Here is a 25,166-nt window from a genome sequence, read left to right on the forward strand (position 1 = left end):
CGAATCCTTCTGGCAAACAAATGCTGGTGTACCGTTCAGAATTCAACGTTATACTTTCCTCTAATGGAACGTCGTGCGTGAACAACTTTTGTTGGATTTGGCTCGTTTTGAAACACCTATACGTCGATTGTTGTTTTCTTTCGGGTTTATATACTAATCCGATCTTAAATGCAGCTTGACATGATGCAATACAACTTGCAAGAAATTGTATGCAATTTTTCAAAAGTCAAAATATTTCATAGATTAATATTGTACGTCGCTTGACATTACCACAAACAAAGCTAAATGATATGGTCAAGAAAAAAGTGGACAGTGAATAATTGGCAATAATGATATCTGCAGCTTCCTCTCTTTTACAGTCTGATGAACTCTCCTCTAGTATTTCAGCTTACGCGCAATAAAAATAGCATCAAATCGATAATGTTACAAGTGCGAGGTGTTTTGTATGAAACAATCAGCTGAACTTCATCTGCACATGCTTTTGATCAAAAAATATTACGTCTTGCATTGCATTGTACGTTTTATTACATCATGTCAAGCGGCCTTAAAGACGTCTTTCGAAGGTCCGCGATTAAATTTTTTCAGCATTTCTTTGCACCAATCGACACGAGCCTTTTTTTGAGCGACTGTCAAATTATGCGGTATCCAACGCGAAAAAATCTTTTTGACAGCCATATGTTCATGCGATATTGAATGTATGCGAGTGGAACTAATGCCCAAATTTGCCTCAATCTCACGGTATATCACATGAAGATATTGCAATAACAGTTTACATACAGCATCGATGTTTTACGGGCACAACAGCCTATTTTGTAGGACCTTCACGGAATTCATCTTATAGCGAAGTGCAACCACGATTGAATTCGAAAAAACTCACTGATGTTAACTGTTTGTAGTTGCGAAGGTCCCACGCTTATTTTTTTACTCAAAACAGTCCTTATGATCTTGACACAATTAAATTTATCAAAAAAATAACGTTTCAGAGGTCTACATTAAAGAATTAATAAAAAATTATTTTCTTTCTAGTGAAAAATACACTTAAAACTGAATTTCTTAACGATTTTACATCTAAATTTCTAAATATTGTACAATCATCAGAAAGTTAATCATAACACATATTTACAGGTGTTACATTATATAGGTTGCAGCGAAACTAAATATCAAATTGTAATGATTCATGTATAATGAATAGATTTATTTATATTTGAAACTCCAGTTTCAATTTTTGTATAATTATTAAGTAAACTTGCACAATTATAGTACCGTTATAGCAAAAACACGTGAACATAAGTTAGAAAGTAACATGACACACAATACGACGTTTGCTTTATCGACGTCACATACCGAAAATAGAAAAGTTGAATAATATTTTTCGAAGGTATAAAATGCATACACCATATCAATCTCCGGAAATATCTCTAATTCTAACAAAAATACCTCGAATACAGTATGACGGTTGTTTGAAAATTTTTCAACCCAACAAAAAAACCAGACATTTTTTCTTTCTATACACTTTTTCTAGCGACGCTCAATCTTTATTAATCCATTTCTCCTCTGCAAATTTAAGTGAGGAATATTTCATTTTTATTCCATTTCCAGAAAAATCTTCACAACGATTCACTCATACGATTATTAAACAGAAACTAAGCGTCCAAAATAGATCAAATTTCAATTAGAATCTCGCAAATAATTTTCCATCTTATGATATCTTCAGGTTAAGATCGCATAACTTAACAAACAACCCTCTTATATCTAGCGGGTTTTCCAATAAGAGGTGTTATTTTGATATTCAAAGAAAAATGCCAGTTTTTGAGATAAATGATCGGATCTTTATTTCGTTATAAAGAGGAAGGTATGCCGTTAATAATAGAACACAACATCAGCTACGAATGCGCTTACAGGACCATATCCTTTTCATGAAATTTTCCGTAACCAAATTGCAAAGCGGCTACCCTATGTCCTCGATAGCCTCACGAATTCCATCTTTGAGGTCTTGAATCGATGCTGGACTGTTGGCGTAGACCTTATCTTTCACGTGGCCCCAAAGGAAAAAGTCGCAAGGTGTTAAATCACAAGATCTCGGTGGCCAATTGTGATCACCTCTTCGAGAGATAACACGGTCCGGAAATTTTTCCCGTAAAATATCGATGGTTTCGTTGGTTGTGTGGCACATAGCGCCGTCTTGTTGAAAGTAAACGTTGTCCAAATCAATACCATCCAATTCCGGCCATAAAAAATCATTAATAATCTCTCGATAGCGCAATCCATTCACCGTAACTGTTGCTCCAGCCTCATTTTCGAAAAAGTAAGGTCCAATGACACCGCCAGACCATAAACCGCACCAAACAGTCATGCGTTGAGGATGGAGAGGATTTTCAACAATAACTCTTGGGTTTTCTGAGCCCCAGATTCGACAATTTTGTTTATTGACGTAACCACCAAGGTGGAAAAGGGCCTCATCAGTTAAGATGGTTTTTCGATGAAATTCCGGATCATTTTCATGCATTTCAAGGACCCAATCAGCAAAGACACGACGTTGTTGATAATCGGCCGGCTTGAGTTCTTGTGTTAACTGAACTTTATAGGCCTTAAGACCCAAGTCTTTATGCAAAATACGGTGTAATTACGTTTGTGGAATGGCTAATTCCAAAGAACAACGAGGAATGGACAAACCTGGGTTTTCTTCAACATTTTGGGCTACAGCAGCAATATTCTCAGTTGTTCTTGAGAGACGTGCACGGGTTTTATTCTTCAAATCACTAACTTGTCCCAACAGCTCAAATTTTTCCACCAATTTCTGTATTGCGGTCCGAGAAGGTGCTTCACGTCGACCCAAAAATGTTTTAGTTTTACGAACCGTCTCTGCCAAACTTTCACCATTTTTATAGTGAATTTTAATAATTTCAATGCGTTGTTGAAGTTGAAGTGTATCGTTCCATTTTCATTAATGGCGTAGTTTCTACTTGTCAAATGTCAAAAAATGACAGCTTCAAAAGTGACATTTACCGAAATAGCGGGCTGTTCAAAATAACACCTCTTATTGGAAACCCTTTATAATCAACAACTTGGTCAGCTCGATTTCTTTTTGTGGATGTATCTCGAAGAATTAGTGTAGAATTTCGTCTTTATATTTACGCGAAGAAGATATTTTTGAAATAATTTTTAATTGGTGTAAGAAAGCTATTTCAACTTTCTGATTGTCACTGAAATTTCTACGCGTAAACGTTATTGAACAACATTAAATTAACCAGTATGCCATTTTCAGCAGTTATTTTCGATGTGGATTATCATGATATGTGTGATATACCACTATATTGCGGCATTCTTAGCTATTAGTTTAGGAAAAATTCGTTGAATCTGACATAATATTTAGAAGAATGCTCGCGTTGACTGGTGCACTGGAATTGTTGAAACTGTGTATATTATTCGCATAGGTGACAAGTTTGATCCTAAACATCCGTCAACTATATAGGTATTTAAAGACGATCCAAATCTAACAAAAGTTATTCGCGGAAGAAGGTTGCCTTACATTGTGAATATACCTCGTATATAGTAGTTTCTTTAATATTAGACTATGAATATAAATAGCAACCCTCTTAAGATAGACATGACGTTGTTTTAATATAAGCAGTCAATTTATTTTAGATGAAAATATACAGAAAGTATCGAAATAATGGTGGAAGTTTTTATAGAATTAATATGATTTTATAAAAAAAAACTTAGATATTGAATGGACACACTGTATATCGGGGTAACTTATTTTTTCTTGCCATTGAACTTGAATATTGTTGGGTATAGAACGTGTTCGACTACCGTCACTTCCTCTACGTACGCAATAGGTATATCCCTTACAAATTCCGATAGACGACTCCCGAAATAAGTCGAAAAGAATGTTTGTGTTAATATTCCCTCGTTTCCTTTCGATGTAATCACTGTTCCGTGCATAATATGAATTTATAAATTTTAAACATATTACATCTATATTATTGTATATAAAATGTGTATATGAGGTCAAACCACCCTTTTGTGATACCTCGGCATACACGGTTTTATGCAAAAATGTATCGACGATAAAAGACAAAGCAAAAATGAAAACAAGAAACGGAAACGTACTACCGATAAAGTTTGTTGTTTTGGGTATTACTTTAAAATAATGGCCTGATACGAAACTGAATAATTTCACAACCATAATATGGATTAATCTTCTTTAAAGTAATGTCTTCGGGTGGCATTGTATTAACTCAACGTTGAATCCATGACTTGATGAAAATATTTTGTCGCTCGGTGCTAAATCTGATAAATAAGGCGGATACGAAAAAACGGGAAAACCTTCTCAAACGATTACAGTAGTTCCCATTGGAATAAACAATGACCTTAATGATCGATTTTGACAGGACTTTTTAGAGCCAAGAGATCGTAGCTTTTTTGACACTTATTTTCAATATGAAACAAATTGCGTTTCCATTTTGGCACATTTTAACGTTCCGTGCTAAACCTGGTGAATAAAGCGGGTATGGAGAAACAGGAAAACTTTCTCAAACTTTTACGGAACTTCCCAATGGATAGAGTTCTCATTCCATCTTCACAATTAAAAAGGAAACAATGACCTTGATGTTCGACTATGATTGAAATGCCTTTCAGAACGAAGTTTATATCTAATTTTCCATTGAGAATTCTGAATATAATCCTCAAAGTAACTCGTGAGCTTTCTTGTTACTTGTTTCCAGTATTAAACAAATTGCGTTTCCATTTTGGCATATTTTGTCGTTCTGTGCTAAACCTGGTGAATAAAGCGGGTATGGAAAAACAGAAAAACTTTCTCAAACTTTTACAGCACTTCCCAATGGATTGAGTTCTCATTCCATCACGTTTTCACAATTAAAAAGAAAACAATGACATTGATGTTCGACTATGATTGAAATGCATTTCAGAACGAAGTTTATATCTAATTTTCCATTGAGAATTCTGAATACAATCTTCAAAGTAACTCGTGAGCTTTCTTGTTACTTGTTTCCAGTATGAAACAAATTGCGTTTCCATTTTGGCATATTTTGTCGTTCTGTGCTAAACCTGGTGAATAAAGCGGGTATGGAAAACCAGAAAAACTTTCTCAAACTTTTACAGCACTTCCCAATGGATTGAGTTCTCATTCCATCACGTTTTCACAATTAAAAAGAAAACAATGACATTGATGTTCGACTATGATTGAAATGCCTTTCAGAACGAAGTTTATATCTAATTTTCCATTGAGAATTCTGAATACAATCTTCAAAGTAACTCGTGAGCTTTCTTGTTACTTGTTTCCAGCATGAAACAAATTGCGTTTCCATTTTGGCATATTTTGTCGTTCTGTGCTAAACCTGGTGAATAAAGCGGGTATGGAAAAACAGAAAAACTTTCTCAAACTTTTACAGCACTTCCCAATGGATTGAGTTCTCATTCCATCACGTTTTCACAATTAAAAAGAAAACAATGACATTGATGTTCGACTATGATTGAAATGCATTTCAGAACGAAGTTTATATCTAATTTTCCATTGAGAATTCTGAATACAATCTTCAAAGTAACTCGTGAGCTTTCTTGTTACTTGTTTCCAGTATGAAACAAATTGCGTTTCCATTTTGGCATATTTTGTCGTTCTGTGCTAAACCTGGTGAATAAAGCGGGTATGGAAAAACAGAAAAACTTTCTCAAACTTTTACAGCACTTCCCAATGGATTGAGTTCTCATTCCATCACGTTTTCACAATTAAAAAGAAAACAATGACATTGATGTTCGACTATGATTGAAATGCATTTCAGAACGAAGTTTATATCTAATTTTCCATTGAGAATTCTGAATATAATCTTCAAAGTAACTCGTGAGCTTTCTTGTTACTTGTTTCCAGTATGAAACAAATTGCGTTTCCATTTTGGCATATTTTGTCGTTCTGTGCTAAACCTGGTGAATAAAGCGGGTATGGAAAAACAGAAAAACTTTCTCAAACTTTTACAGCACTTCCCAATGGATTGAGTTCTCATTCCATCACGTTTTCACAATTAAAAAGAAAACAATGACATTGATGTTCGACTATGATTGAAATGCATTTCAGAACGAAGTTTATATCTAATTTTCCATTGAGAATTCTGAATATAATCTTCAAAGTAACTCGTGAGCTTTCTTGTTACTTGTTTCCAGTATGAAACAAATTGCGTTTCCATTTTGGCATATTTTGTCGTTCTGTGCTAAACCTGGTGAATAAAGCGGGTATGGAAAAACAGAAAAACTTTCTCAAACTTTTACAGCACTTCCCAATGGATTGAGTTCTCATTCCATCACGTTTTCACAATTAAAAAGAAAACAATGACATTGATGTTCGACTATGATTGAAATGCATTTCAGAACGAAGTTTATATCTAATTTTCCATTGAGAATTCTGAATATAATCTTCAAAGTAACTCGTGAGCTTTCTTGTTACTTGTTTCCAGTATGAAACAAATTGCGTTTCCATTTTGGCATATTTTGTCGTTCTGTGCTAAACCTGGTGAATAAAGCGGGTATGGAAAAACAGAAAAACTTTCTCAAACTTTTACAGCACTTCCCAATGGATAGAGTTCTCATTCCATCTTCACAATTAAAAAGGAAACAATGACCTTGATGTTCGACTATGATTGAAATGCCTTTCAGAACGAAGTTTATATCTAATTTTCCATTGAGAATTCTGAATATAATCTTCAAAGTAACTCGTGAGCTTTCTTGTTACTTGTTTCCAGTATGAAACAAATTGCGTTTCCATTTTGGCATATTTTGTCGTTCTGTGCTAAACCTGGTGAATAAAGCGGGTATGGAAAAACAGAAAAACTTTCTCAAACTTTTACAGCACTTCCCAATGGATTGAGTTCTCATTCCATCACGTTTTCACAATTAAAAAGAAAACAATGACATTGATGTTCGACTATGATTGAAATGCATTTCAGAACGAAGTTTATATCTAATTTTCCATTGAGAATTCTGAATATAATCTTCAAAGTAACTCGTGAGCTTTCTTGTTACTTGTTTCCAGTATGAAACAAATTGCGTTTCCATTTTGGCATATTTTGTCGTTCTGTGCTAAACCTGGTGAATAAAGCGGGTATGGAAAAACAGAAAAACTTTCTCAAACTTTTACAGCACTTCCCAATGGATTGAGTTCTCATTCCATCACGTTTTCACAATTAAAAAGAAAACAATGACATTGATGTTCGACTATGATTGAAATGCCTTTCAGAACGAAGTTTATATCTAATTTTCCATTGAGAATTCTGAATATAATCTTCAAAGTAACTCGTGAGCTTTCTTGTTACTTGTTTCCAGCATGAAACAAATTGCGTTTCCATTTTGGCATATTTTGTCGTTCTGTGCTAAACCTGGTGAATAAAGCGGGTATGGAAAAACAGAAAAACTTTCTCAAACTTTTACAGCACTTCCCAATGGATTGAGTTCTCATTCCATCACGTTTTCACAATTAAAAAGAAAACAATGACATTGATGTTCGACTATGATTGAAATGCATTTCAGAACGAAGTTTATATCTAATTTTCCATTGAGAATTCTGAATACAATCTTCAAAGTAACTCGTGAGCTTTCTTGTTACTTGTTTCCAGTATGAAACAAATTGCGTTTCCATTTTGGCACATTTTAACGTTCCGTGCTAAACCTGGTGAATAAAGCGGGTATGGAAAACCAGAAAAACTTTCTCAAACTTTTACAGCACTTCCCAATGGATTGAGTTCTCATTCCATCACGTTTTCACAATTAAAAAGAAAACAATGACCTTGATGTTCGACTATGATTGAAATGCCTTTCAGAACGAAGTTTATATCTAATTTTCCATTGAGAATTCTGAATACAATCTTCAAAGTAACTCGTGAGCTTTCTTGTTACTTGTTTCCAGTATGAAACAAATTGCGTTTCCATTTTGGCATATTTTGTCGTTCTGTGCTAAACCTGGTGAATAAAGCGGGTATGGAAAAACAGAAAAACTTTCTCAAACTTTTACAGCACTTCCCAATGGATTGAGTTCTCATTCCATCACGTTTTCACAATTAAAAAGAAAACAATGACATTGATGTTCGACTATGATTGAAATGCATTTCAGAACGAAGTTTATATCTAATTTTCCATTGAGAATTCTGAATATAATCTTCAAAGTAACTCGTGAGCTTTCTTGTTACTTGTTTCCAGTATGAAACAAATTGCGTTTCCATTTTGGCATATTTTGTCGTTCTGTGCTAAACCTGGTGAATAAAGCGGGTATGGAAAAACAGAAAAACTTTCTCAAACTTTTACAGCACTTCCCAATGGATTGAGTTCTCATTCCATCACGTTTTCACAATTAAAAAGAAAACAATGACATTGATGTTCGACTATGATTGAAATGCATTTCAGAACGAAGTTTATATCTAATTTTCCATTGAGAATTCTGAATATAATCTTCAAAGTAACTCGTGAGCTTTCTTGTTACTTGTTTCCAGTATGAAACAAATTGCGTTTCCATTTTGGCATATTTTGTCGTTCTGTGCTAAACCTGGTGAATAAAGCGGGTATGGAAAAACAGAAAAACTTTCTCAAACTTTTACAGCACTTCCCAATGGATTGAGTTCTCATTCCATCACGTTTTCACAATTAAAAAGAAAACAATGACATTGATGTTCGACTATGATTGAAATGCATTTCAGAACGAAGTTTATATCTAATTTTCCATTGAGAATTCTGAATATAATCTTCAAAGTAACTCGTGAGCTTTCTTGTTACTTGTTTCCAGTATGAAACAAATTGCGTTTCCATTTTGGCATATTTTGTCGTTCTGTGCTAAACCTGGTGAATAAAGCGGGTATGGAAAAACAGAAAAACTTTCTCAAACTTTTACAGCACTTCCCAATGGATTGAGTTCTCATTCCATCACGTTTTCACAATTAAAAAGAAAACAATGACATTGATGTTCGACTATGATTGAAATGCCTTTCAGAACGAAGTTTATATCTAATTTTCCATTGAGAATTCTGAATATAATCTTCAAAGTAACTCGTGAGCTTTCTTGTTACTTGTTTCCAGCATGAAACAAATTGCGTTTCCATTTTGGCATATTTTGTCGTTCTGTGCTAAACCTGGTGAATAAAGCGGGTATGGAAAAACAGAAAAACTTTCTCAAACTTTTACAGCACTTCCCAATGGATTGAGTTCTCATTCCATCACGTTTTCACAATTAAAAAGAAAACAATGACATTGATGTTCGACTATGATTGAAATGCATTTCAGAACGAAGTTTATATCTAATTTTCCATTGAGAATTCTGAATACAATCTTCAAAGTAACTCGTGAGCTTTCTTGTTACTTGTTTCCAGTATGAAACAAATTGCGTTTCCATTTTGGCACATTTTAACGTTCCGTGCTAAACCTGGTGAATAAAGCGGGTATGGAAAACCAGAAAAACTTTCTCAAACTTTTACAGCACTTCCCAATGGATTGAGTTCTCATTCCATCACGTTTTCACAATTAAAAAGAAAACAATGACCTTGATGTTCGACTATGATTGAAATGCCTTTCAGAACGAAGTTTATATCTAATTTTCCATTGAGAATTCTGAATACAATCTTCAAAGTAACTCGTGAGCTTTCTTGTTACTTGTTTCCAGTATGAAACAAATTGCGTTTCCATTTTGGCATATTTTGTCGTTCTGTGCTAAACCTGGTGAATAAAGCGGGTATGGAAAACCAGAAAAACTTTCTCAAACTTTTACAGCACTTCCCAATGGATTGAGTTCTCATTCCATCACGTTTTCACAATTAAAAAGAAAACAATGACCTCGATGTTCGACTATGATTGAAATGCCTTTCAGAACGAAGTTTATATCTAATTTTCCATTGAGAATTCTGAATACAATCTTCAAAGTAACTCGTGAGCTTTCTTGTTACTTGTTTCCAGTATGAAACAAATTGCGTTTCCATTTTGGCATATTTTGTCGTTCTGTGCTAAACCTGGTGAATAAAGCGGGTATGGAAAACCAGAAAAACTTTCTCAAACTTTTACAGCACTTCCCAATGGATTGAGTTCTCATTCCATCACGTTTTCACAATTAAAAAGAAAACAATGACATTGATGTTCGACTATGATTGAAATGCATTTCAGAACGAAGTTTATATCTAATTTTCCATTGAGAATTCTGAATACAATCTTCAAAGTAACTCGTGAGCTTTCTTGTTACTTGTTTCCAGTATGAAACAAATTGCGTTTCCATTTTGGCATATTTTGTCGTTCTGTGCTAAACCTGGTGAATAAAGCGGGTATGGAAAACCAGAAAAACTTTCTCAAACTTTTACAGCACTTCCCAATGGATTGAGTTCTCATTCCATCACGTTTTCACAATTAAAAAGAAAACAATGACATTGATGTTCGACTATGATTGAAATGCATTTCAGAACGAAGTTTATATCTAATTTTCCATTGAGAATTCTGAATACAATCTTCAAAGTAACTCGTGAGCTTTCTTGTTACTTGTTTCCAGTATGAAACAAATTGCGTTTCCATTTTGGCATATTTTGTCGTTCTGTGCTAAACCTGGTGAATAAAGCGGGTATGGAAAACCAGAAAAACTTTCTCAAACTTTTACAGCACTTCCCAATGGATTGAGTTCTCATTCCATCACGTTTTCACAATTAAAAAGAAAACAATGACATTGATGTTCGACTATGATTGAAATGCCTTTCAGAACGAAGTTTATATCTAATTTTCCATTGAGAATTCTGAATACAATCTTCAAAGTAACTCGTGAGCTTTCTTGTTACTTGTTTCCAGTATGAAACAAATTGCGTTTCCATTTTGGCATATTTTGTCGTTCTGTGCTAAACCTGGTGAATAAAGCGGGTATGGAAAACCAGAAAAACTTTCTCAAACTTTTACAGCACTTCCCAATGGATTGAGTTCTCATTCCATCACGTTTTCACAATTAAAAAGAAAACAATGACATTGATGTTCGACTATGATTGAAATGCATTTCAGAACGAAGTTTATATCTAATTTTCCATTGAGAATTCTGAATACAATCTTCAAAGTAACTCGTGAGCTTTCTTGTTACTTGTTTCCAGTATGAAACAAATTGCGTTTCCATTTTGGCATATTTTGTCGTTCTGTGCTAAACCTGGTGAATAAAGCGGGTATGGAAAACCAGAAAAACTTTCTCAAACTTTTACAGCACTTCCCAATGGATTGAGTTCTCATTCCATCACGTTTTCACAATTAAAAAGAAAACAATGACATTGATGTTCGACTATGATTGAAATGCCTTTCAGAACGAAGTTTATATCTAATTTTCCATTGAGAATTCTGAATACAATCTTCAAAGTAACTCGTGAGCTTTCTTGTTACTTGTTTCCAGTATGAAACAAATTGCGTTTCCATTTTGGCATATTTTGTCGTTCTGTGCTAAACCTGGTGAATAAAGCGGGTATGGAAAACCAGAAAAACTTTCTCAAACTTTTACAGCACTTCCCAATGGATTGAGTTCTCATTCCATCACGTTTTCACAATTAAAAAGAAAACAATGACATTGATGTTCGACTATGATTGAAATGCATTTCAGAACGAAGTTTATATCTAATTTTCCATTGAGAATTCTGAATACAATCTTCAAAGTAACTCGTGAGCTTTCTTGTTACTTGTTTCCAGTATGAAACAAATTGCGTTTCCATTTTGGCATATTTTGTCGTTCTGTGCTAAACCTGGTGAATAAAGCGGGTATGGAAAACCAGAAAAACTTTCTCAAACTTTTACAGCACTTCCCAATGGATTGAGTTCTCATTCCATCACGTTTTCACAATTAAAAAGAAAACAATGACATTGATGTTCGACTATGATTGAAATGCATTTCAGAACGAAGTTTATATCTAATTTTCCATTGAGAATTCTGAATACAATCTTCAAAGTAACTCGTGAGCTTTCTTGTTACTTGTTTCCAGTATGAAACAAATTGCGTTTCCATTTTGGCATATTTTGTCGTTCTGTGCTAAACCTGGTGAATAAAGCGGGTATGGAAAACCAGAAAAACTTTCTCAAACTTTTACAGCACTTCCCAATGGATTGAGTTCTCATTCCATCACGTTTTCACAATTAAAAAGAAAACAATGACATTGATGTTCGACTATGATTGAAATGCCTTTCAGAACGAAGTTTATATCTAATTTTCCATTGAGAATTCTGAATACAATCTTCAAAGTAACTCGTGAGCTTTCTTGTTACTTGTTTCCAGTATGAAACAAATTGCGTTTCCATTTTGGCATATTTTGTCGTTCTGTGCTAAACCTGGTGAATAAAGCGGGTATGGAAAACCAGAAAAACTTTCTCAAACTTTTACAGCACTTCCCAATGGATTGAGTTCTCATTCCATCACGTTTTCACAATTAAAAAGAAAACAATGACATTGATGTTCGACTATGATTGAAATGCATTTCAGAACGAAGTTTATATCTAATTTTCCATTGAGAATTCTGAATACAATCTTCAAAGTAACTCGTGAGCTTTCTTGTTACTTGTTTCCAGTATGAAACAAATTGCGTTTCCATTTTGGCATATTTTGTCGTTCTGTGCTAAACCTGGTGAATAAAGCGGGTATGGAAAACCAGAAAAACTTTCTCAAACTTTTACAGCACTTCCCAATGGATTGAGTTCTCATTCCATCACGTTTTCACAATTAAAAAGAAAACAATGACATTGATGTTCGACTATGATTGAAATGCATTTCAGAACGAAGTTTATATCTAATTTTCCATTGAGAATTCTGAATACAATCTTCAAAGTAACTCGTGAGCTTTCTTGTTACTTGTTTCCAGTATGAAACAAATTGCGTTTCCATTTTGGCATATTTTGTCGTTCTGTGCTAAACCTGGTGAATAAAGCGGGTATGGAAAACCAGAAAAACTTTCTCAAACTTTTACAGCACTTCCCAATGGATTGAGTTCTCATTCCATCACGTTTTCACAATTAAAAAGAAAACAATGACATTGATGTTCGACTATGATTGAAATGCATTTCAGAACGAAGTTTATATCTAATTTTCCATTGAGAATTCTGAATACAATCTTCAAAGTAACTCGTGAGCTTTCTTGTTACTTGTTTCCAGTATGAAACAAATTGCGTTTCCATTTTGGCATATTTTGTCGTTCTGTGCTAAACCTGGTGAATAAAGCGGGTATGGAAAACCAGAAAAACTTTCTCAAACTTTTACAGCACTTCCCAATGGATTGAGTTCTCATTCCATCACGTTTTCACAATTAAAAAGAAAACAATGACATTGATGTTCGACTATGATTGAAATGCCTTTCAGAACGAAGTTTATATCTAATTTTCCATTGAGAATTCTGAATACAATCTTCAAAGTAACTCGTGAGCTTTCTTGTTACTTGTTTCCAGTATGAAACAAATTGCGTTTCCATTTTGGCATATTTTGTCGTTCTGTGCTAAACCTGGTGAATAAAGCGGGTATGGAAAACCAGAAAAACTTTCTCAAACTTTTACAGCACTTCCCAATGGATTGAGTTCTCATTCCATCACGTTTTCACAATTAAAAAGAAAACAATGACATTGATGTTCGACTATGATTGAAATGCATTTCAGAACGAAGTTTATATCTAATTTTCCATTGAGAATTCTGAATACAATCTTCAAAGTAACTCGTGAGCTTTCTTGTTACTTGTTTCCAGTATGAAACAAATTGCGTTTCCATTTTGGCACATTTTGTCGTTCCGTGCTAAAGCTGGTGAATAAAACTTTCTCAAATATTTGGAATAGTTACCATTGAAATAGACTGTCACTGCATTATGCCTTTGAAATTAAAGGAAACAATAACATTGTTCGATTTCGACAGGCTTTTTTAGAGCGAAGTTTATCTCTAATTTTCCATTGAGAATTCTGAATATAATCTTCAAAGTAACTCGTGTGCTTTCTTGTTACTTGTTTCCAATATGAAACAAAATGCGTTTCCATTTTGGCACATTTTGTCGTCCCGTGCTAAATCTGGTAAATAAGGCGGATATAGAAAAACAGGAGAACTTTCTCCAACTTTTACAGCAGACAATTGAAGAAAACAATGACCTTGATGTTCGACTTTGAATGAAATGCTTGTGAATAGTTTATATTTCCATATATTTTCTATTGCGAACCAAGATAAAAACTGTACAAAATTCTTGTAATATGGAACAACCCTTAGATATAGGAAGGGATATATCTCTCTCTTGCGCCCTCTCTCTCTCTATCTCTCAGTCATATGTAACCACTCTTATTCGATGTTTTGCAGTATACTTTCAATAAACAAAGTATAAACTAAATACAGTCCTTATTATTTTGACAAATCGGTTCTCGAATACAAGCAACAACATGTGTTTTTTGAAAGCTGTAGAATTGTTCTACTGAAATGTTGTTTGTCCCTTGTATATAGTTGAAGAAAAAAAACTAAAAAACACGCTTTTAAAGCATCTCATCACTAAAATGCTGAAAATAAGCCTAAAACAATAATGAATGAAAAATACTAGCATTACGATGTGCTTTAAAAGAGTGTATTTTAGGTATTTTAAACTATATTTTTCATATTTTAGTTTTTTGATTGATACAAACCTCGTATAACGGCTCCGCTGCTTAGAAATGTACATCTCGTCGAAACTTCATAACGGTATAGTTGGTAACGTTGTCGAAGTGCTTAATTTCCAACACGGAGATCGGAGGTTCGAATCCTTTGTCGAAACTAAATTTATATTAAATAAGCTACTAGCTCTTAGACCAAAAGAGAGTTACAAGCATACAAACCCACATACAGGTGAAGCTAAGCATGTAAAAAAGAGATAAAATGGGCTCGTCATACATATCAAAAAACAGTCTATCGAAATGTTCTTCATATCGTGCTTTATTGTTGGTCATAAATTCTTAAACCGGAAATTTATGTCAAGCTAAAAGGAACCAGGATAACGGAAATCAAAAATTATTACGTATTGCCAATTGTCTATCGCTACTGCTTGCATAATAAATATGTAATAATTATATTATGCAGTAGACGTATGGTCTGAAAGGAAACTAGGTACTACGAATTTAAAAAGTACTAAAATGTTTGTTTATTAGATTTATTAGAAACAGATTTCATGAAAAACACCACAGTACATCTGGGGTATTTTATAAATTGTTTATTATGTTGTATTTATAAACTGTTACGATTGAGTTCGCGTTGGAAGCTATGAAGTTTTAGACTTTTGTTTGGCGCTCGGGATTTAATTGGCTGGCCCTACTTGGACAGAAATATCATTTCACATAACCACCTAATATTTATACATTCCATTTGCATAGTATAAGCACAAAGAATGCTAAAAAATAAAATAGTACACTAAAATGCGTGTTTTATATAAATAATCTGATAAAATAATATCATATTACGAGGGCCGTTCTAATTTCAACCTCCGATAGGCTATAAATAAAAGACAAGTTAATATGAAGCAATAATTTTATTACCAAAAGTTTGGTACACTTACAGTAGTTACTTATCGACATAATAACCGATTGAGACACTTATCATATCTGTGGACAAGCTTTTCAATACCCTCTTGAAAAAAAGCTGCCGACAATGTAGCCTAACCTGAAACTTCTGGAAATGCAGTAGACAAAGCAGTAATGGTGAATCTGCGGTTCAACTCGTTGAACCAGGTCATCTAAAACAGATTTACTTCCTTGGCCCCAATTATCATTACGGCCAACTTTAAACTTACGACACCATTCACGCCCAACACCATCTCTCATGAAGTTTTTCCCATACACACGACTCATTCTCCGATGGATTTCTGTAGACTACGTGACTACGCCGACTGACGACTGAATGCAAACAATGGCGGAGTGTGTAGAGAGAGAGAGAGTTTCGCAGTCGTAGCGTGTGCTCGGAGCCCTCATACAATTTCACCAGGTGTAAATGCGTATGTTTTTTGGAATACCGTGTATACTATTACATTAAATCCTTTATCATTGAAATGGGATGTGTTCAAAAATGAAAAAGTGTATGTTATATTTGAAAAGCCTATGTCAATATTAGTGCCCCTTTTTATTTCAAAATATTTTAAAAATATATTTCAATGTGTGTTCTTTTTTCTATCTAAATAAATAAAAGTGAAGAAAATTAATCCTACTAAGTAAACGACTGTTATTTTTCATAAATAAATTGAATTCTTTCTATCTGTTGTGTAAGAATTTTCACATTGTTATAGTCAATTATTTTCAGTGATTTACAAAATTTCAATATTTTTTTTACTTTTATCAGTAGTGATATGCTAAAACTTGTTATAATGAACTGTTAAAAAGTTAAAATATTAATGTAATTTCACGAAAAAAATATTCAACAGCAAGCTGCTAAAAATTTGTATGGTTTAATAAATTTTTTGACAAATCTGTTAATTTTGAATTGAAAAATCCATTTTTGAGTGACCCTACGCTTAAAAATGTAGAATACTTATTTTTTAAATAAAAAATTGGACCATTTTTTATAATGACGTGTAAAAAGGTTTGTTCCAACTGTCATCATCAACAAACTACTTGGACTAAAAGATACTTTGGCCAAAAACAAATTCTGTATGAAACTACTACTCTCAATTCTAATTGTATTCATAGAATCTAAAATATTTTATTCCTTGTATCGTATAAACCAATATAGATGTCTTCCCAGATAGAACATGTCGTCTAAATGACATCAATGATACGGCATGTTATTGGTTCACATAACGTCCATCGACCACATAAATTGAAGCCTAAAAGAAGAAAGTAAGACACAGCTAAAAGACATCGGTTTCTGGGAGTCGAAAACGTGTATATCGTGTACATGTGGAACTTAATTATAACAAAAAAAACATGTTTTTTGTTTTGCAATGCAAACAGTGCGTCTTCCGGTGCCGCAATGGTGTTAACATCTCAAGGAGGCCCTACACTACCAAGCGGCTTGATCAAATGCTTGAGGCTCCGATTGATGGGCGTTTCAACACTTCAATGTTTTGAACAAAACTCTCAGTCAAAGCTGAGAAGTGGAGCAGTGTGGAGCGTATAAAACTACTGAACATGTTTCAAATGAGCATCTCGTCATGTGGCGTGTTACAAATGTATACACAACAATGTACCAAGTGAACCGACGTCGCGTGGCGTGGTGTGGCGTGTTGCTAGTGGGTTTCGACCTTTATTCGCAATATAAGGGATAGATACAAATAGTTTGGAGACAATTGACAATAAAATTGATTAATTTTCGGTAATTAAGGGCTCTGCGCCACCACTCTCGTTATTAAGATTGAAAAATTAACAAAATTTTCACTATCACAAAACAATACTCGAGATGTCATCTCTGAGTTCGACCCTAGTGGTCAATTCGAAGTAAAGGTGTCATATTTTTCAGCGATTTTTCATCAACTCCTAACTGAGTTAATTTTTTTCCTAAATTAACACTTATAAATATTTTATGAATGCTTGTTACCCCGTCACACGAGTCACTAAACGTCCATAAAGACCAAATATAGTTCGTTAAGTTCCTTCATTATTAGTGACTAATGGATAACGGCTCGGTTCCTGTGATAGACGTGTGTGCGTTTAAACAACCAGTATTGTATTTAACATTTTTAATGGCAGTATTGTCTAAAACAATGCTTTATATTTTGTAATAAAATAATAATGATATTAATTTGTATGTTAATTATATAAATGATATGAATTTAGAAAAGTGATAATTTTCGGATTTTTTTAATGTAATCAACTAGGGGAAAACATACAATACTATTTCAGTTTAAATTAATAAACTCTGTTGCGGAACTTATGAATAGTTCATATATAATTTTTATATTAACCCAATATACCGATTTTCATAGCAAAATTATCATTTTTTTTTATTATTTTGGCCAAAATGGACTCATATTTTCAACGTAAACCTTTGTCGATCCAACAGGAAAAGAAATTGACGATTCAGAGGCCTGTGGCAATAATAAGGACTTGGCCCAACAAAGAAAACACAAAAATTTTGGGAAAAATATATTAATTTTTCAACGTAATCTCCTTTCAGCTCCATAAATTTTTCCCAGTCATTTTCAATAAGTTCGATACCCTTTTTATAATAACAATCATCAAGCTCCTCAAAATAGCCATTAACTGACTCTTCATTATTGGAAAATCTTTGACCACCGAGCCATTTTTTCAAATCTGGGAACAGAAAATAATCCGAGGGGGCAAATCTGGCGAATGTTTTTTGAAGTAGTCACCTCAACAGGATCTCCCTTACGTGGATCATCTTCTAATGATTCTTGTCCCTAGCGAAACAACCTAAACTAATTTTTAAGTGTTAAAAATGATGAACACGAGTCCACGTAAACAGCCTCTAATCTGTTTTTGACCTGTGCTAGTGTTAATCCTTCTTTTGTAAAAAATAACAGCACGAAACTCAATTTTAGACCTTCTTCAAAACAACTTGACTGAGTGGCAAGCAAGTTAAAACTAGTGTAAAGCTTGTTCTGCCGCGTGCATAGACTACGTATTTATCTTTATAGCACTATACTAAGTTTAGTAATTCGATTTTCAAAATTGGTCCATTGATTTAAATATTTTTCTGAGAAAACCAATCTCCATTGGGTGGTTGGTAAATGATTTAAACGTCGGCTGTCATATAGAGAGTTCTACACGACAATAACAGATCCTGATTCTATTTTAGAATAACAGGAAACAATTTTTCATAACGTTCTATATCCATACCCTCATAATAATCTCCGGTTTTGTTAGAGACAAATGTGCTTAAACCTCATTCAACAAATATTGAGCCACTATCAATAGGTGTTATATTAAGGCGTTTTCCTGGAAGATTGAAGTTCCAATTTTTATATTTAAATTAAACATGCGGTTGTTTACAGTCTTCTCATCTCATAAAGATGACTTAAATGCAGTTCTAATATTTATTTAAGACGTACGTCTGTGTTGCAGGTTTTCTGTAACCTGGTGAACCCGTTCACCAGCTAAATGGTCGACGCATTTACTTACTATAAAGAATAAAAAATTTCCTAGACTTTTCGAAGATATGTTTGGTTCGTCCATTTACTTCTAGGCTCCCATTATTCCAGTCGATACCCCATTACTCTACTATAATCCACCACAATTCCAACTCTGCAGAGGAAAGTTTTCTTATAACAAGGCCATTCCTAACTCCTTCATATCCTGCATTAAAATATCACTATCCCTATCCACAAGAAAGCTAACGACTCTTTCGTAACGACGTTTTCGAAAAGCTTCATCTGTTCTAACTGGTCTAACGTACAAAGCAGAAATTTGAGACAATATTCTACGCTAGAACTATTTTTAAAATAGACTGATTTTAAAAATAAATTTCAATCGTTTTGAAAATATCACGTATTTGGAACAAGCGAAGGAGTAGTTTGTTTACAATCCTCTTATCAATGTGTTGTTGAAACACCGATCCATTGCTGTAGAATAAAGGGTTAAAATAATAAATGAACTACAGCACATTTATTCTTTGTTAACCTTGAAATAAATCACTCGTGTCGTAACTTCCATCGTTTAAATCTACTTCTATTTTAGTTTCAAATTAGCCTAGATACCAAGGGTATTCAGCCTATACAATGTTCCTTTATTATTAATTATTTTTATAATTATACAAACTATGAAATATTAAATAAGATAAAAAATTCATTATATGTATGTGGGTTTTCCCTTTTGCGTGTACTAGGTATAGCAGAATATTCAGAAGAGTGAAAACTCCACAATTGTACACATAGATATACACATACGGTTTTCGCAACCCCGTATCACTTTTTTGTAAAACTTTTAAAGCCACAAACAGAAATATTCCAACTAGTCTCATTCTTGAGTTACAAGGCGAAAACTTTTGGAAATATAAATCGGAATTTGTGAATAAACGCGCAAATTTAGTGTCGTAAAAGTGGATGTTAGACTTAGGGTGGTGTCTATTTTTATGCTTTTTATTATTGTTGTAATTGTATTTCCAGTAGTCGAAATTTTTGAATATTTACGTATTAACAGAAAAATTTTAGTCTTATCAAGCGAATAATCTTTAAATTTAAAAAAAGTTCTTCAATTTTAATATAGGTGGGAAAAGTGTTTCTAAAAGGAGTTTCAATCCCATAGATAATAATTAAAGTTCTAATAACACAAAAAAAATGTCTGGTACAAAAAATGTTTGTACACTGTGTCCCATTTTGGTCGAGACTGCACTGTATCTCAGCTATTATTAAAGATATTGTTCAAGAATTGCATCCTGACGATCCCTTTGAACGATTGGTATTTTCAAATTAGTTTTTACCAAAACTAATGAAGATCCGGATTTTGCAAAAAAGAAATAATGGTCTGATCAATCCGAAAACCAACATATTACTTTTGAACGACAAAAATAGACCCCACCCCAAGTTTAACATCCACTTTTACAACACTAAATTCGCGCGTTTATACACAAATTGCGATTTATATTTGAACCACCCTCGTATATTCTAAATTGTGTACGGTTTAGGTTTGATTAGCTTCGTAACTACGATCGAACGCAACTAAATTCGTTATTTTTGTTTCAGAATGAAAAAACTCCTATCAAAGCCCAGTCTAGTCCATATTCTTTGTCCCCCCTCAGTACAAGTAGTCAAAGGCTTCTCAGATCTCCACATAAAGCAACAAGAAAAATATCTAGAATCCCCTTCAAAGTCCTAGATGCTCCTGAACTCCAAGATGATTTTTATCTGAATCTAGTCGACTGGTCTGTACAGAACGTCCTAAGCGTCGGTTTAGGCAGTTGTGTCTATTTATGGTCGGCGTGTACAAGCCAGGTAAACTAATTTTCTTCAAAATTATCAAAAATTGCCGTGCTCAATAAAAAAAAAATACTAATTTCTTAACAGGTTACCAGATTGTGTGATTTATCCAGTGATGGTAACGTAGTTACTTCGGTGGCTTGGAGCGAACGAGGACATTTAGTAGCTGTAGGAACACATTTAGGTTATGTTACTGTATGGGACGTGGCCGTCAATAAGCAAGTTAACAAATTGATGGGACATTCTGCTAGAGTCGGAGCGTTAGCATGGAATGGAGACGTATTGAGTTCCGGTAGTAGAGATCGACTGATTTTACAAAGAGATACAAGAACACCACGTAAGTTATTTTAGTTGAACCATAGAATAGGTAGAGAATCATTATAATTCGACATTTTTTAGTATGATCACTCTCTTTTAAGTTTGTGGAGGTAACTATTACTTCTAGACAATCAAATCGTTTAATTTTTTCGAAATTATATTCTTCTCCATTTGCTATCTTCTTATTTTTGCTTTCTATACCTTCAGTACGCATCTCTATGTATTTTGTTTTCTCTCCATTTATTTCTAAGACAATTATTTTTGCTTCTTACACAAATGCCTTCTTTATCTATACTATAAATTGTTCTTGTCGTCATATGTCTTTAATTTCTTCTTTCTGCTTGTTTCTTGGGTCTATATTTGTCTGTTTTTTCTTGCTTTCTTTCTGTCAGTGAGAGTTGCCTTTCATTCATCATGGAACCATTTTTCGTTTCTTTCCTGCTGTTTTCTTTTCTTGGCAAAGATTCTAATATCGCTTTTTAAATCTCTTTCCATTCCTCTTCTACTGATAGGTTTGTATCTTCTTTTACAGTTCTTCTTCTCTTTCCTATTTTATTCCAAATTCATGGAATACATGATGGAAATTAATTAACAGACGTTTCAATTAGAACAATCAGTAGTATTAAAAAAGTCTCTATTTCCCATCTTTTGTATGCCTCTTCATCTCTTATATCTTCCTTCGCTTTCCAACATCTTCTTAACGATATTGCCCGCATATATTTTTCTTCTAGATGTTTCTTCAAAACCACAGACAGAATCAGGTATTTTCCTTTTATTGTCGTGTCTTTTTTTTTTCTTTTTAGAGAGACTTTCAGGCCAGTATTGTTGGAAAGACTTTCTGGTTTTGTTCACCATTACCTTGAAATTTAATTTTCGGAAACAGTTCTCTTTAGAGTGAAATGAGTCACTAGCTTTCCATCGAGAAGTCTAAATTTTTCTTTCAGGATCATATCCATAGACAGATTTTAACATTTCGTGAGCTTCTTTGACACATTTGTTCAAACTTAAGATAACAATTCCTTTCTGCTGGTTTTGTTTACTATGGCTTTGTTGTTCGATTTTGATGAACAGGCCTTTTTAGGTCGAGTTGTATCACTAGTTTTCCATAGGTAATTTCAAATTTTTCTCCCAGGTTCATAGCCATGGACAAATTTTTAACATTTCATTAAGCTTTTCGGTACTTTTTTAACTTACATTGTTGTCGAATGTTTTGCCAACCAGCCAAAGATTAACTACCAGACGCATAGAAATTATATGAAGAAATATTCACTATCTTCACTATAAAATATTGACATTTTACTACACACTTCACAATACATTTCGTTCCATTTTCGACATTTTTAAATCCACTTGTATTTACTTGTGAAACAGAGTGTAATGCTCTATAGAAGTAAAAAGGTTCCTCGACCCTTTTACATTGTTTAAAATAATTAATAGTATGTTTTTAATACCATTGATCTTAGAAAAGGAAAATGGCAGGAAATGTTTGATAGGCCTTATTTAAAATGTTAAAGTCTGTTGACCTACATACATATTTGTATGGTTGAAACTATACAGTGTATACTTCAAAGTTATTTCATTATTTTTTATATTTTACGTTGTCGCATTGTCTAATTGGTACCGAAATATTATTTTATCGAATAATTTGTTATTAGATCAACAATATATACAAATAAAACTGTAAATTTCCAAAAATTCACTATCTTCTTGCAAATATCATAATTACTTAATTATTAGTCTTACTGCAGAACTTTATTTATAAATAACGATGTGTTATGGATATTTTTTTCTACCTAATCCACCACTATACGAATCGTAATAGAGAATTTCCAATATTACATTCATTGTCATATAGAAACTATTTTTTATAAGAATCATACACTCGTGGGTTATAATGATGTACTTACAATTCTAATTTCTCATAGAATTATGACTAAGCGTATTTGCTAATTTGTTATTGTAACTGGTACCCGTTCTTCGGAAAATATAAATGGAAATATCACCAATAAGATCTGCACAAATATGCATAAAACGTCGCCAATTATAAATTTCCAAACATAGTTTTATTAGTACTGTTATTTCAAATCTTGTTACAAGATATTTCGCATGTCATTATTATATTACAAATTCAGTAGAATATTTCTTTGATTTTCTTTATAACACCAAAATTATCTACATTTTTTCTGATATATTTGAACAAATCAATCACCAAATTTAGAAATTTCTGAGCTGTAAGACGGATTAAAGTGCATTAGATTCGGGAAAGCCTTTGACAACAAAATGAAAATACACTTTGGAAAGTACATCTTTCAAAATGAAAAATATCGCCCAAAATTAGTACAATTTCGCTTCTAGACGTCGCTTAACACGAATATCGCATCACGCAACTACGAGGAACCTAATGCCCATGCTGATCAACATTTACGTTGATTCCTGGAACCCCCTGGAACTTTGTTACGAAATTGGATGAATATATACATCCTGTGGGTTTTCAAAATCGCTGAACACGACTATCACGACTAGGATTACCTACTAGGTACCTATATCATTTCAATAAGCTTGAAAAGAGTTTATTTACAAGTGCAAATGTGGTTTTACGGAAATCATTGTGGCATCAATTCCACTGATTGAGAATGGGAATTAAAGGAACAGCATTCAGTCCCCATAAAAATGACACAATTGTCTGGCCCGCTAAGCCAAAGAACCTGCAGATGAAGAAAATGAAATGGGAAGCGACGAAAATAAAGAAAAAGAATCATGATGCCGCAAAACAAATAAACACTGACTGAGGATGGGAACTAAAAGACCAGCATTTAGTCCCCATAAAAATGACACAATTGTCTGGCCCGCTGAGCCAAAAAACCTGCAGATGAAGAAAATGAAATGGGAAGCGACGAAAATAAAGAAAAAGAATCATGATGCAGCAAAACAAATAAACACTGATTGAGGATGGGAACTAAAAGACCAGCATTTAGTCCCCATAAAAATAACACAATTGTCTGGCCCGCTGAGCCAAAAAACCTGCAGATGAAGAAAATGAAATGGGAAGCGACGAAAATAAAGAAAAAGAATCATGATGCAGCAAAACAAATAAACACTGATTGAGGATGGGAACTAAAAGACCAGTATTTAGTCCCCATAAAAATGACACAATTGTCTGGCCCGCTGAGCCAAAAAACCTGCAGATGAAGAAAATGAAATCAGAGGCGACGAAGATAAATGAATAGAATCATGATGCAGCAAAAAAATATTGAATCATTTTTTTCACTATTTATTGAGATAAATGAATTAAAAACTGATGACTCCGTAATAATAAGATTCTAGTACATAAATTCTGTCGCGATATTTGCGTTCAACGGACTATTAAACCCCCAGGATTTATAAATTTGCCAAATTTCATAACGATATCAATATTTCAAAATCTCCGGTTTCATACCAAATCTGGATAAAATTATCCGTTAATTTTTATACAATCAAACAATCACCAATAACAGACGGAATTCTTAAAACTGAAATGAAACAAATAGATCTGGCCATCTCGTCAGTTCTCCGTTTGAGTTTGTATTTCCTTTCAGTTTTTTATCTTTTTACACCTAGGGAAAACTGACAGTTCGACTTAAACTGAACTGAAAATTGATATCATCGTTCAGAAGGACTTTAGTCCCTTGTTTATGGTAAAAGGATCAAAATCGGCTGATTTTGACGTTGACTTGACTTTCTGGTTGAAATGGGATATTAGGCGCTACTAGTTAAAATAACCTATTTTCTTAAATGGATAGCATAATAAGAGATTCCTGTCGACTACAAAATATAGGTTAGTCGAAATAATGTTTTAATTCCGTATAATTTGGTGAGAGTAACTGAAAAAAAAAATCAGGTTAATAATGCTAAACAAATGTCCAAATAAAAAGCTAAATCAACAATACTTTCTAATATATATCGTTTATGTTAAAGAGAGGTCATACTTTTCCGGAATAGTATCTAATTATTAGACAAAGATAAAATAAAACAATTTCT

At 33.5% G+C, this 25,166-nt stretch overlaps 1 protein-coding gene across 1 annotated transcript in view; it reads left to right on the forward strand.

Annotated features, from left to right (window-relative positions):
• LOC130443014 (fizzy-related protein homolog) overlaps positions 1 to 25,166 on the forward strand; it is a 63,781-nt gene that overhangs the window by 27,332 nt on the left and 11,283 nt on the right. The window contains exons 2-3 of the mRNA XM_056777456.1: positions 20,598 to 20,846; positions 20,919 to 21,168. Of these exons, the coding sequence (XP_056633434.1) occupies positions 20,598 to 20,846; positions 20,919 to 21,168 (499 nt within the window). The remainder of the gene's footprint in view (positions 1 to 20,597; positions 20,847 to 20,918; positions 21,169 to 25,166) is intronic.

This window comes from Diorhabda sublineata, chromosome 4 (genome assembly GCF_026230105.1).
Source record: "Diorhabda sublineata isolate icDioSubl1.1 chromosome 4, icDioSubl1.1, whole genome shotgun sequence".
Taxonomy (NCBI): Eukaryota; Metazoa; Arthropoda; class Insecta; order Coleoptera; family Chrysomelidae; genus Diorhabda; species Diorhabda sublineata.